Genomic DNA, 14,090 nt, shown 5'->3' on the forward strand with positions numbered 1-14,090 from the left:
TGTTTTTCCTGGGAGGGGTGTTTGTGAGCTACTTCTCCACAAAGAACAAGAGTGATTTATACCTATGTGCCAGAGAAGCTAGTGATTTTCAGAAATACTGAAAGAAGAGATTCAAGTGAAAGACTAAATGTGTTGCTGAATATCTGCAGTCTTTGAGAATGAACATTGATTTAATGATAATGTGACCCCAATTGTATTTACAGTCTTGTGACATTTAGGACTTAGTGCTTAAACCATGCTGACTTTGAATGAAGGAAAATATTCTCATTGGGTTATAATGGAGGAATACCTAGGACTTACTGTGAGACTCGTTGCTCTGCCTTGCTGCCTGAATTTTCTACTTTTCTCTGTACTGCTGTGTTTATGAGAGAAGATGGAATTGACCCTCTGAGTCAGGGAATCCCAATGTTCTTTGGCTCCTGGGGACATGCTATTTTGGCAATGGCTGCTTTGACATCCTTGTTTCTCAGTGTGTAAATGAGGGGGTTGAGGACAGGTGTGAGAATAGCAAAGGCCACATTGCCCATGATGTGGAAGTCCAGGGGCAGGTCAGCCCTGTAGGCCACATAGGCCACGGCAATGGACGAGTAGTAGGTGCCCACCACCAGGAGGTGGGAGCTGCAGGTGGAGAAGGCCTTGGAGCGTCCTTCTCGGGAGCTGATGCGAAGCACCGAGGCCAGGATGTGAGCGTAGGACAGAAGCACCAGGAGAAGGGGGAGGAAGGAGACCACCATGGCGATGCAGAAGCCCATGAGGGCCTGGGGGGTGGTGTCGGAGCAGGAGGCCTGGACCACGGCCAGGTGGTCACAGAAGCAGTGATAGATGTAGGCAAGGTTGTCGAATGCCATCTGGGAGGTCTGGACCACTGCTGGGATGGGCAGGAGGAGGGCGGTGAGCCAGGCACTGGCCGCCAGTGCAGCGTTAGTCTGTGGGGTCATGTGGACGGGGTAGTGCAGTGGGCGGCAGATGGCCACGTAGCGGTCATAGGCCATGACCACCAGGAGGAAGGCTTCTGAGCAGCTGAGGCCATGGAACAGGTACATCTGCAGAAAGCAGGCCGGGAAGCTGAGAAGGCGGTCCCCAAGCAGGAATAGGGACAGCATCTTGGGGATAGTGGTTGTAGTAAAGAGAATGTCCAGGGCTGAGAGATTAATTAGGAAGAAGTACATAGGCTTGTGGAGGCTGGGCTCTGCCACCATGGCCACCAGGATCAGGGCATTGCCCACTAGGATGAGTAGGTAGAGGAGAAGGAAGATGAAGAAGATAGGAAGGAAGAGGGATTTTGGAAGAGAAGGAATGCCCGTAAGGTAGAAGATGACGGAGGAGTCCCCTGATCCATTACAGGGTGTGATCTCCATGGTGGGTCAATGCTGGAGGCTCAGGAGGTGAGTCGTGGGAACATCTGGGAACCAGGCTCACTGGAAAGAAAACAATCTGAAATTCTGGAATGAGAATTACAGAGTAATCAATCTATAATTAATATAATCATGTTTATTGACAAGTAATTATAGCGGATAGATAATGGGACTGTCCTATCCCCAGACTCTTCATCCTATTCTGTAATTCCCTCTTTCCTTTTAAAATTAAGTATAGAAAAAATACCTACAATGTACAACCATGTTTCATTTGCTAGGCGTACAGTAGAGAAGTGGAACAAGCAGGAGAAGGTTTCTAACCTCATGGGGCTGAAATTTTAGTAGCAAAGAAATACATTCAGCAATGAATCATATAATTACTTAATTGCAGTTGTGTTAAGTGCTGTGGAAGAACTTCTGTGTTCTTTTTCATGTTCCATATGACCCTTTGGGGGATATCGGATCTCTTAAGCCAGGACCCTAATTCCCTTTCTCTTTTGGCACTACTTCAAGTTTTTGGTTTTTTTTTAATAAAAGGACATCTTTGTCACAGTGTAGCTAGGGAGAACTGATTTTCTACACACTCTGCCTTCCCGCTATAATTATTAACCAGGGACTGGCTTCTTTCTCTTGTTTGCTTGGGGTCGTGGTTCTTCTGTCTCCATCTAAGCTGAGTCCTCAGGTCCTGTCTCTGGGCATTGGGCTCTTTTCATTGTTAACAGTGAAGGAAGTGACTCTTGGTAGGAAGGGTGATTCCTGACTGGGGTCCGGGTAATACCTTCTCCCAAAATTCTGCTAAGAGAATCCAGACAATCTCTGCAATTTCACAGAATATTCCTCCTCAGTGACTGCTGCAGCCAGCAGGAGCTTGTGCTTGACCACTCAACTAACCCTGTCCAGCAGGCGCCCTGGGGAGCCTTGCTGATAGAGATGACCTGGAGATGACCTGCTCCCAGTAGCTGCTCCAAGACAAAAGGATCTCTCCCAGAGGAATCAAAAATGAGTGCTTCAACCCAAAACCTAGGGATTTTGAGCTAAAGGAAATACTGATTTCTTCTCTTTTGTAGGCTTGTCCTTTGGACAAGTGACCCTCATGTCAAATTTGTATCATTCTCTCCTTATTCCTGATGATTCCATGTGCAGTTTTCCTCAGTCACTTTTAACGTTCCATTCTTTTAACAAAAAAAAAAAATCTCTCATGTGTAAAACCAATAATATCAAAACTGGAAAATACTTTAAAATTTTTTTAAATACTTCTCCCATAGGCCAGAGACTGTGTAGAGAGAGGGCAGGGGCTTTCCCAGGTGCTACAGCCACTGGCTATACAGCTAGGAACTGGGCCAGATCCTTGATTCCCAGGACAGTGCTTTTCTTCTCTACATTTTTTTATTGGAGAATCTACATTTTTTACTGGGATTCATATTTCCAAGGGGAAAACATTAGGACAAAGAATTCTGTTTCCCCCCCCCTTTTTTTAAATTGTTAATATCAGACAAAACCAAATTTCAACTTTTCCTCTGGATTTCTCTATGGTAGATACTAAATTGGTTTCTGGCAATGCCAATGCTTCCTTGAAGTAATGTCCTAGAACCAGGCAAAAGAATGAGACTGCTTTGTCCCAAATTCAGAGGGCTGTCCCTCAATTAGTCATACCTCATTCAAACAGATTCTGTAAGTAGGAGGGACACAAACCGTACCTCCTTGGACATTGTGGCACCTAGAAGAAGCCATGGGCTGTTGTTTCTGGGTTAGGCTGAATTGGGACATTGGAGGAACAGAAACTCAGAAGTTCAAAACTAAAGGGACCCTAGTAGGCCACCAAGTCTAGCTGTCCTTCCTTCTCTCTCCTCTGTACACTGTTTTTTTTTCAGATGCTAAGATCCTGGTGGAGAGATGGTCCATGGATTTTCATTGTTGGACCATCTAACAGGAAGCCCAGGCTTAGGTCACCAACAAAGTAGGGTCATCAAAACTACTTTTCAAAAGATTTAACATTTAATACTTCAAAGCATAGTCAACTAGTTCATCATAGGAAATATTGGAATTTGGCTGGGCTTTCTAACACTTATTTTACAGTTCAAGGTTGTGTTGTTCTGATTTATATGCTACCTCTAAGGAATACAATCCTGTGCTTAGGGCCAAAAGGACTCTATCTCAAGGCACAGATCTTGCCTGTAGGAATTATCTATAAGTCAGCTATAGGGGGAAAACACAGAAAGTCACCTGAATGTCCAACCTGCACTTTTATGAGCATCTCCTCTCTTCACACAACCCTGCCAAGGAGGGGTTATGTGGCTTCAACAAATGAAGAAACTGAGGGTCAGAGAAGGACAGGCCACAGCTGATAAGGGGCGAGAACAGAGATTGTTTCTGTAGCCAGCCTGCTGCAAAAGGCTGAGCCCCTCCTAGAAACCAAGATCCTGGCTCCTGGAGCAGTCTTGCTGCTTGCTTATTGTGACCTTGAGCCCCTGAGTCTTTGTTTTCTAGTCTGTTCAGTGAGGGGTTTGAGGAAAGGATCCCTGGAGGGTTTCCAATTCGATGAGCCATTTTCTGTGTGTCTTCTCTGTGCTTGGCAGAGCAGAGCTTTCAGGGACAGATGTTGCATGATCCATGCCCAAAAGTGGAAGAGAGAGCGCTCTTCGGCTTAGCTAGCCCTCTCTGCAAGGCCGCAACCTCACCTTCATTATGCCACATGCAGCGTAGTGGTTCTAACTTGGGAGCTAGAGAGGGCTAGATTCCAATCCCTGTTCCTACCTCCAGCTGTGTGACATTGGACAAATCACTTTCCCCTCTCTGAGCCTTGTTTCCCTCTCTGAAACCTCATAGGGTTTTCTCTATGGAGAGAATGATGAGGCAGTGCTTACAAAGAGCTTGGAACTTGTAAGAGCTCAAGGTTTGCCATGTTTTCAATGGTTTCTGCTGTGGTCAGCTTTGTCTTTGTGTGGGAAGGCCTTAGCCAAGATGGTTTGAATTCCTCCAGTGAACACACCTCTCTTCCCCTGATATACTGAGGTATCTGGCCCAAGGTTTCACAGCTCTGGATTCTGGGTGCCTGCCTCTGTGTATATCCAATTCATCTTCCTAACCTCTGGCCCGGGTTTGTAGCCCATGGGTCCCCCTGTTCTTGTCTTTCCATCCCAGCTTTCTCTGCCTGTCTCTGGGCACTCCATCCCCAGCAACATGTACCTGCTGAGCCTGGTCCACACTGGTGTGTTCTATAGTTCTCCACGTGAGGCCTTGGTGGAAGTAGCAGACTGGGGCTGAGACACGGCCCATTAAACCCTTGGGCCCCTCCTTTCAGGCAGACCTCTTGAGGTACTTTCCCTAATACTAGTGCTCCCCCGGCACCACACCTACCATCCCTCAGGAATCACATCCTGGCGTCTCCTAGAGCATGAATGATGTGAGGAGTTAGGATTTGTCCCCAGGCTTTGATGATAGTGAAATCATTGTTAACAGCCCTCAAGGGTGTGGAATTTTATACTAGTGTATTTTTATTCTCATTAACCCATTTGATATTCTCAATGGTAGAGGAGAAGGAAGAAACAACAGGGCATATAGGAAGTCCAAGAGAAGGAAAATGAGGTCCAGGAGCTGAAATAACTTGTCCATTTTAACACTGGTGTCTATAGGCAGAGCTAGTATTCAGACCCAGGGCCCTATTCCATGCGTCCTCATCTCTATAATGGGATTACATACTGGTCAAGAGGATTGGGTATGGAGCTATTAATTATTAAACATCTTCCTGTAATGGTTTGCTGACTTTCCATTAACTTTTACAATTGCACATAGAAGTACTAATATATTCTCCAGAGATTTCTCTGGTTCTAGAAATAATTCTCCTTCCCATTACATAGCCACAATTGTGTTCCCTCTTTGTCCTCAGATATATTAGCTGTACCCTTCTTTGCCTGTTAATTCAGTTGCATGTGGAGTCCTAAAGCTTAGGTGGCTATCTCCACTTACAGTTCAATGAAATGATTATTTCATTTCTGGCAGAAATGTAAAGAAGGAAGGAAGGAAGGAAAGAAGGAAAGGAGGTAGGGAGGAAGGAGGGAAAGAGAAAGGAAGAAAGGTGGGTGCATTCCACACTTAGGAACTAAAAGGTATAAACTAGCAGAATTTGAAGTTGAGGAGAAGCAAGCAAATATTTTGCAACTGGGTTCTTAAGGCTAGTGAGAACCTGCTTCTTGGTTTCCAGACTTGTGTGTTCTGGCCATATATTCTGCTCTACATTTTGACTGCTAGTTCAGCTTGTCAGGCTGTGCCCATACCTGCCAGGGATTGCTATCTGGCCAGCACCCAAAACTGTCTTTAGGAGTGCAGGTTATTCTCCATTCTTAAACCAATCTAGTTGCTTCTGAGAGATGGGATGCATTGTAAGGTTAGTGACTCCTATGTGCATGAGATTTACTGCTTCACCTCTTTTGCTATAAATTGAGTTTCTTTGTCAAAAGAAGGGCATATGGGATATCATCATGATGAATAAGGCATTTATTAAATCTTTAGAAGGTGAAACTGGCAGAAACACTGTGAGCAATAAAGGCAAATTCATACCCGGAATAGGATTCTACTACAATAAAGACAAACCACTTCCCCCAGATGATGAAAGAGATCCAGTGAAATGAACCTGCCACCCGTGGGGATGAGTGTCCTTGAGTGATGGTTCACGCATTGTGCGTGGCATATTTGATACTTATCAGAAACTAAGCCAGATGAGCCCTGATGAACCCATGTATAACCCCCATCCACACTACTGTGATAGACACTGATTGACATCCATGGGATGGATCATCTTATCTACTTGATTTTGCTTACTCTTGCTGATTTTGGAGATGTAAATATCTCCAGCATTTGCACTCATTCTGAGAGGTCTACCACCTCAACTCAGCCTCCTCTCCATCAATTCATCCACCCTTTCCTTCCTTTCCTTCCTTCTTCCTTCCCTTCACCTCACCCACTTTCCTTCCTTCCTTCCTTCCTTCCTTCCTTCTCTTTCCAGCATGAGGAATTACACCTGGAGTACTCTGCCGCTGAGCTATATCCTTAGCCCTTTTTATTTTTATTTCAAGACAGGGTCTTGCTAAGTTGCCCAGGCTGGCCTCAAAGTCCTCTTGCTTTTCCAGGTGAGAGGAAGTTTCCAGGTGAAAGAAGCAGATACACAGCCACAAGTTCTGCCCATTGATAGTGTTTACTTCCCTGGTGACCCTTCCGGGCCCTCCCGAATGGCACTGTAAGGCAGCAGCAGTCCACTTTGGGGCAGTACAAGCATATTTTAAAGGAATATTTGTAATATAAAGAAAGGAAGGAAGGAAATGAAGGCCTGAATTTTTTCTTTCTGAGGGAATTGATTACAGGGAATTTCCCATGAGGCTGTGTGTTAGAGTTGATGGAAAGATGCCAATTGCAACAAGACTGCATGTCACTGGAGTCTGTATCACCTGCTTATGCCAGTGTCCTCATGATCTGCTTGAACCTAATATAACAGTTCTTACTTTCACTTGATGGTGGGATGTGATCAATTTTAACATTTGTTCAAATTAATAACTAATTCATGAGGAAAAGTTGGGGACTCATATTCATTTAGTGTTTCCTGGTCAAGCATTCAGTCTGTACCAAGATCAGGAATTATTTCTCAAAAGGAAGATGGTTATCTACAGAACAAAACATGGATTTATGCTAAAATCCTAGGAGACTGTGATTCTCCTATCAATAGTTTACCTCAAAAACTCAAGAGGATTTTAACGTTTGGGCTATGTTAGAGAAGCAGGATTGTTTGGATTAAACTATGCAAAAAAAACCCTGCAAAGCTGCACAAAATATATAAAACAACTGTTTGAAGGCTCTGGAGAGAACCCAGGGCAGGCCTTCAAGACTTCAGTCCTTGGGAGGAGGTAGGCCCAAGAGGTGGAGTTTCATATGTCCCCAGTTCTTCACTTGAGGGCACTTCCCAATCTGTGAGATGGGAAAATAGAGTCCAATTAGGAAACAGAAGTACTGTTGGGCTGAAGATAAACAGGTTTAAATTTGGGTTGCCAAAGTGACTGAAAGTTTAGAGTCAAATTCCTGGAAAAGAAGACACTGCAGAGAAGGAATGCCAAAATTGGTGTATAAATTCCCTTAAGTCATTGACCAACCCCTAAGTTATGTAAATACAGGGAAAGACTTGAAAGATCCAGAAGAATGCAGCAGCTGGGAGGCCAAGGAGCTGCAGAAAGAGTTTAACAGCCATGTGATGCTAGAGAATCAGTCAGCGGTTTTCATGGGTTGGGGAGCACCATTTGAATGGAGGGGATACCAGGCTCTAGGAATAAGGACAAAATCCAGAAGAAAAAGGAAAATGGAAATAAATGCGTCATAATCTAAAACCAAGGCACAAGGACAAACCATTAGAACTATTTGCTGGAAAGAATACAACTCTTTCTGGAGGAGAATAAGTTATCCAGAAATTTATTTTTTTTAAATATTCAATGTCTAGTACCCAATCAAAGGGTATGAGGCTTGCAAAAACACATCTCAGAGAAAGACAGCCTATTAAACAAATGTTGCTGGGAAAATTGGATGGCTATAGTTAGAAAAATGAAATTAGACCCTTATCTCTCACCCTGCACAAAGTTCAAATAAAAACTGATCAGACTTAGGAATTAGACCAGAAACTTTACAACTGCTAGAAAAAAAACCAAAAAAACATAGAGTCAGCACTACATCATATTGGTGCTGGTACCAACTTCCTTAACAATACCCACACAGTGCAAGAAATAAAATCAAGAATCAATAAGTGGGATGCCATTAAGCTAAAAAGCTTCTGCACAGCAAAGGGAATGATTAAGAGTGCAAAGAGAGAGTCTACAGAATGGGAGAAAATCTTGGTCAGCTACCCCTCCAATAGGGGATTAATATCCAGAATATAAAAGAACTCAAAAACTTAACAACAATAAATAATAATAACTCAAATCAATAAATGGGCAAATGAACTAATGGGAGAAGGGAGGGAGGAAGTGAAAGAAAAGGGAGGATTATGAACCAAATTCAATTTCCATACAGGTATGAGTTTGTTGGGATGAAACCAATTACTATGTATAATCATAAAGCTCTAATAATAAATAAGTAAATCAATAAACAAATATTTCTTAAAAGTGTGATGCATGGTTACAAACAAGCAAACGAGTCAGTAAGCAAAAACAAGAAGAGGAAGAGAGAGTAGAAACAGATGTGGGTGATTCAGATATAATTATCAGCCAGAAAATTTAAATACTATTATTAATAATTTTTAAAGGAAAGAAGAAAAAAGAGACAATATGTAAGAATCAGAGAATTTAAAGACAGAATTTGGAACTATAAAAAAAACCAAAGAAAAAGAAATGAATATTCCATAACTAAAAATATAGTGTGCAAACTTCAGAATTTTTTAGATGGTTATACATAAGAAAGTATGAGTGAACTGAAAGACAGAAAATATCCAAATCAAATCAAGGAGGAAAAATCTTTGGGGATAAAAATGGTTACAGGAACTAGCATAAAATTCTAACGTGTACTTAATGAGTCCCAATAGTAGAAAACAAACAGAGTGATGCAGAAACAATTTAGACAGCTGGGTGTGGTGGCACATGGCTGCAATTCCAGTGATTTAGGAGGCTGAGGTAGGAGGATCACAAGTCCCAGGCTAGTCTCAGCAACTTAGAGAGACCCTAAGCAGCTTAGTGAGACCCTGCCTCAAAATTAAAAAATAAGAAGGAATGGGAATTTAGCTCAGTGATAAAGTACTTCTGGGTTCAGTCCCCAGTACCAGAAAAAGAAAAGAAGAAAAAAGAAACAGTTTGTACAGAGATAATGTCTGAGAAATTTCCAAACTGACTCTAAAAGGTCAATTCATAGATTTAAGAAGCTCAGCAAATTCTAGGCCAAACAATACAAAAACAAACTAAAACAAAACAAAACAACAAAAAGGAAGCACATTATAGCAGAGTCAAACTGCTGGAAACTAAAGATATAAGGAATAACTGAAAAACAGAGAAAGTGAGATTCATTTTGTTTAATATAGCAACATAGGACTTACAGCTGTCTTTTCAACAAGAACTATTGAAGCCAATAGACAATGGGATGGCATCTTCACATTGCTAAAAGGAAAAACCTCTAGCTTAGAATTCTATACTCACTGAAAGTATCCTATACAAACAGAATTCATAGAAAATAACATCCTTAGCTTGGTCTGAGGACATCTATGAAAATTCCACAACTGACATCATAGTTAATGGTGTAATGTTGAAAACATTTTACCATAAGGTCAGGACAAGACAACATGTCGTCTCTTGCAACTTTTTTTTTTCATACTAAGGATTGAACCCAGGGGTACTTAACCACCAAGCCACATCCCCAGTCCTTTTTTATATTTTATTTAGAGACAGAGTCTCACTGAGTTGCTAAGTGCCTCACTAAATTGCTGAGGCTGGCTTTGAGCTCGCAATCCTCCTGTCTCAGCCTCCCGAGGCACTGGGATTAGAGATGTGTACCACTGTTCCTGGCTTCTTTTATTCAACATTGTGCTGGAGGTCCTAATCAGTGTAAAAAAGGGAAGAAGAAAATAATAAAAGGCATTTATATTAATAGGGAATAAATAAAGTCATTATTCATAAATAATATGATCAAATATGTTGAAAATTCTAAAGGATCTAAATAGCTTCTAATATTAATATGTGAGTTTAGCAAGATAACAGGATACAAAATTATTATACAAAATATACTTTATTTCTACATATAAAATAAACTATTGGAAATAAAATTTTAATATATAATTATTACATATCAATTAAAAATGAAAATGATATCATTTACAATAGCAAACCATAAAATATTTGGGGATAAATTTAACAAAATATATGCAAGGCTGTACTCAAAATGATGAAACATTGTTAAGAAAATTTTAAAGATAAAGAATTAAATAATTGAAAGATAAGCCATGATTATAGAGTAGAAGATTCAACATTGTTTAGATGTCAAATATGCCAAATTGCTCTATGGAATCAGTATTTGATGCAATTCCCATCAAGTCCAAGTAGGCATTTTTGGTAGCAACTGAAGTGATTATAAATTTATATGGAAATACAAAGGACTTGAAAGAGCCAAAATGATTTTGAAAAATAAAAGTAAAAAAAAATAATAACAAGTTGGGAGGACATAAGCAACATGATTTTCAAAATATCTACCTGGAAGATGTGAAACTTGATCTTCACCTCACACCATATACAAAAATCAACTCAGAATGGATTAAATGTTTAAACCCAAAGCTACCAAACATCTAGAAGAAAACTAGAGGAAAATCTGGAAAACTTGAGGTAGGCAAACATGTCTTAAATAGGGTATGAGAAACATAAAACATAAAGGAAAAATTGGTGAACTAGATGTTATCAAAATTAAAAACTTCTACCCTTCAAATGATATCATTAAGAAAATGAAAAAAGAAATCAAAAACTGGGAAAAAATAGTATAAACCTAACAGAAGACTCATAAAATAGAGAACTTCAACTCATTAGTTAAAAATAAATAATCCACTTTTAAATAGGCAAAATATTTGAACATATACTATAAAAACAAGATATGAATGACTAATGGGCACATGAAAACATGCCCAACATCATTAGTCATCATAAAAGTGCAAAATAAAACCACAGTTGAACTACAACTACTCATTTATTAGAATGGCTAAAATTTTTACACTGATAATACCAACTGATGGGAAGGACATGGGACTCTTTTTATAGAGTGGCCAGGGATGGAGTCTGCGGACCTCCGAGGATGGAATGCCAGTGAGCTCAGAGGATGCGTCGTGAAGTGACCTATGTGGCTAGCACCTGTAGTCTCCAGAGTCACATTCCTAACAAGGAAGGGCAAGACTTTGAGAGTTTTTGTGGCCTTAGGATAATTTTAAGTGAATAAAGAGTGTACTCATACAGGTGAGGGTTGACTATTTCTCACAGAGTGTGGTTGAAAAATCTCCCAACTGGAAGGTTGGCCAACTGGAAGCAAATAAGAACCTGGACTGGCCATGGAACGCTGGAGCAGGAAGGATGCCCCATCCAGAACCTGGTCATGTGTGCTGTCAAACAGCAGCCTGAGACCATTTCCCAAAGATGTGTTCTGTGGTCAATGTTAAGTCCTTGATTGCAAATCTGCCATCGGGATGTGGATATGCAAGAAAAGTTGAGGACACTTGACTCTTTAGACCATCTGAAACATCCTACTTGCTCCCAACTCCCTCACAGGACAAATTTGTAATCTTTCTCCTTAGGAGACCATCTCAGGAGCTATGTTTGTGTATGCAAAGGTGGGGGGCCTTGACAAGGTGCAAAGGAATTTTTTGGGGAAAAGGTGCTTGTTGTCCCATGCCCACACTGTTTATTTTTCATCAGCATTTGCAGAATTGGCAATTGAGGGAATGACAGTGGCTATCAGTTGCTATAACACCATTTGTTAAGAATTTCTTTTTTCAGTGAATATTGGACAATTTATAAACTTCTGTCCTATAAATCTATATTTCTCTTCCTATGCCAACAGTATGTACTGTCTTGATTACTGTAGTTTTATAGTAAGGTTATACCTGTTTCTTCACTTCCTTTTAGCCGTGTTTTGCAGTTTTAGTAGTGTATTGCAGATATTTTGCTAACTTTATCCCTAAGTATTTCCTATTTTGTGTTAGAGTCTGTAAACAAGTCAAGATGGCTCCTGGCATTTTGCCAGAGGGAGTGGTTTGTGAAGTAACGCCAGCGAGCCATTAAGTGTGGAGATTCCTTATTGGTTGACTGCTGTATCTAGTTTATGTTAATTAAGATAAGCTGTATGGAATGTATATATACCCCTCCTGTCCTACAATAAACGGCTCCCACTCCTGCTGTATCAATCTACACAAGTTCCTCGTCACCCCCTGGTTATTTTGCTGCAGCCGGACTGCGGCAATTTTGGTTGCTATTATAAGTGGTATTTAAAAAAAAATTTAATACCTTTATTTTTATTTATTTATTTTTATGTGGTGCTGTGAACCCAGTGCCTCGCACGTGCTAGGCGAGCACTCTACCACTGAGCCACAACCTCAGCCCCTATAAGTGGTTTGTTTATATTCAGTTTCCAATTGTTCTATAAAACCATGGAACCAACCTTCAGTAGATGAATGGATAAAGAAAATGTGGTATATATACACAATGGAATATTATTCAGCATTAAAAGAGAATAAAATCATGGCATTTGCAGGTAAATGGATGGAGCTGGAGAAGATAATGCTAAGTGAAATTAGCCAATCCCAAAAAACCAAATGCTGAATGATTTCTCTGATTTAAGGATGCTGATCCATAATAAGCTGTGGGGGTGGTGGTGGTGATGGGAGGATTAAATAAACTCTAGATAGGGCAAAGGGGAAAAGGGGAGGGAGGGTAAGGGTGGGGGCATGGGGATAGGAAAGATGGTGGAATGTGATGGTCGTCATTACCCTAAGTACATGTATGAAGACATGAAGGTCTTAAGTATGTGTATGACTCTACTTGGTGTACAACCAAAGGCATGAAAAATTGTGCCCTATATGCGTAATACGAATTATAATGCATTGTTGTCATATATAACAAATTAAAATTTTTAAAAAATGTTTAACACCATAGTGAAAGATTACTATAAAGAATAAGAATGCAAGAATGTCAGCTTTCACCACTTTCACAACATTGTACTGGAAAATTTAGTTGGTGCAATAAGAAAAAACAATAAGAGAAAGAGAAATTTTAAAGTTTGAAAGAAAAAAGTGAAACAATAAGGCAAAAGGAAAAGCATTTGTCAATTGTAGAAAAGAACAAACCATTCACACAAGCAATAAAACAGGTGAATGTAAAAAAACCCTGTGGCAAACAACAGGAGCCAGGTTCATTTCATTTATATGAAATCCTGGAGAGTGTAAAACAGATCTCCACTACCAAAAACAAATCAGTGTTTGCCAAGGGACAGAGTAGGAGGGCTGACTAGGAAGGGATGCAGGGGAACCCTCCAGGGTGATGGAATATTCTCTTATCTCAACAGGGATGGAGGTTATGCCATTGTATGCATTTGTCAAGATTTTTGGAAACTTTACACTTAAAGAGATGTCCTTTATGTTGCATATAAAGTCTGCCTCAATAAAGTTGATAGCATAAATTTCTAGTTCATCTTTGAATTCCCCTGGCCGTTTTATAAGTGGTTTATTGGAGCAGTGGTGCAAGTGGAATAAACTAAAGCAAAATGCAATTAATTTCTTTGTTTAATTGCTTCAAAAGGTGACTGACTGTCAAAAGCAAAAGTAGCAATGTTCTGTGTGTTTAGAACATATATAAAAGTAGAAGGTTTGAGACAGCACACAGAATGGGGGATCTACTGGTACAAGTTTCTTTTACACATAAAGTTTAGGTTGTAATTAATTAAAAATGTATATCATAAACACAAGGACAACCACTAAAGAACAATAATAAGCTAAAAGAGAGGATAACATAGAATCATATTTTTAAAGCTTTTTTTTCTGAAAATTTAAGCAAGTTTTAAATTTTTTTTTCTTGTGAAAACACAGTTTTGTAGCTTTGTGTGTGTGTGTGTGCGTGGGTGTAGTGTTAATAGAGATTCAACCTAAGGGTGATCTACCACTGAGCTATATCCCCAGCTTTTACTTTATTTTATTTTGAGACAAGATCTCACTACCCTGGCTGGCCTCAAACTTTCGATCCTCCTGTCTCA

The 14,090-nt window shown here is 40.3% G+C and overlaps 1 protein-coding gene across 1 annotated transcript; it reads right to left on the reverse strand.

Moving 5' to 3' along the window:
* Positions 1-392: 392 nt before the first annotated feature.
* Positions 393-1,358, reverse strand: LOC114098643 (olfactory receptor 2AT4-like). The gene has a single exon (XM_027942884.1). The coding sequence runs from the start codon at positions 1,356-1,358 to the stop codon at positions 393-395; it is 966 nt and encodes a 321-aa protein (XP_027798685.1).
* Between the last annotated feature and the right edge of the window lie 12,732 nt (positions 1,359-14,090).

This window comes from Marmota flaviventris, chromosome 9 (assembly GCF_047511675.1).
Source record: "Marmota flaviventris isolate mMarFla1 chromosome 9, mMarFla1.hap1, whole genome shotgun sequence".
NCBI classification, from domain to species: Eukaryota; Metazoa; Chordata; class Mammalia; order Rodentia; family Sciuridae; genus Marmota; species Marmota flaviventris.

What these genes read in the sequence shown, in the direction of transcription:
- LOC114098643 (XM_027942884.1), bottom strand. Translation starts at nt 1,358, where the DNA reads ATGGAGATCACACCCTGTAATGGATCAGGGGACTCCTCCGTCATCTTC.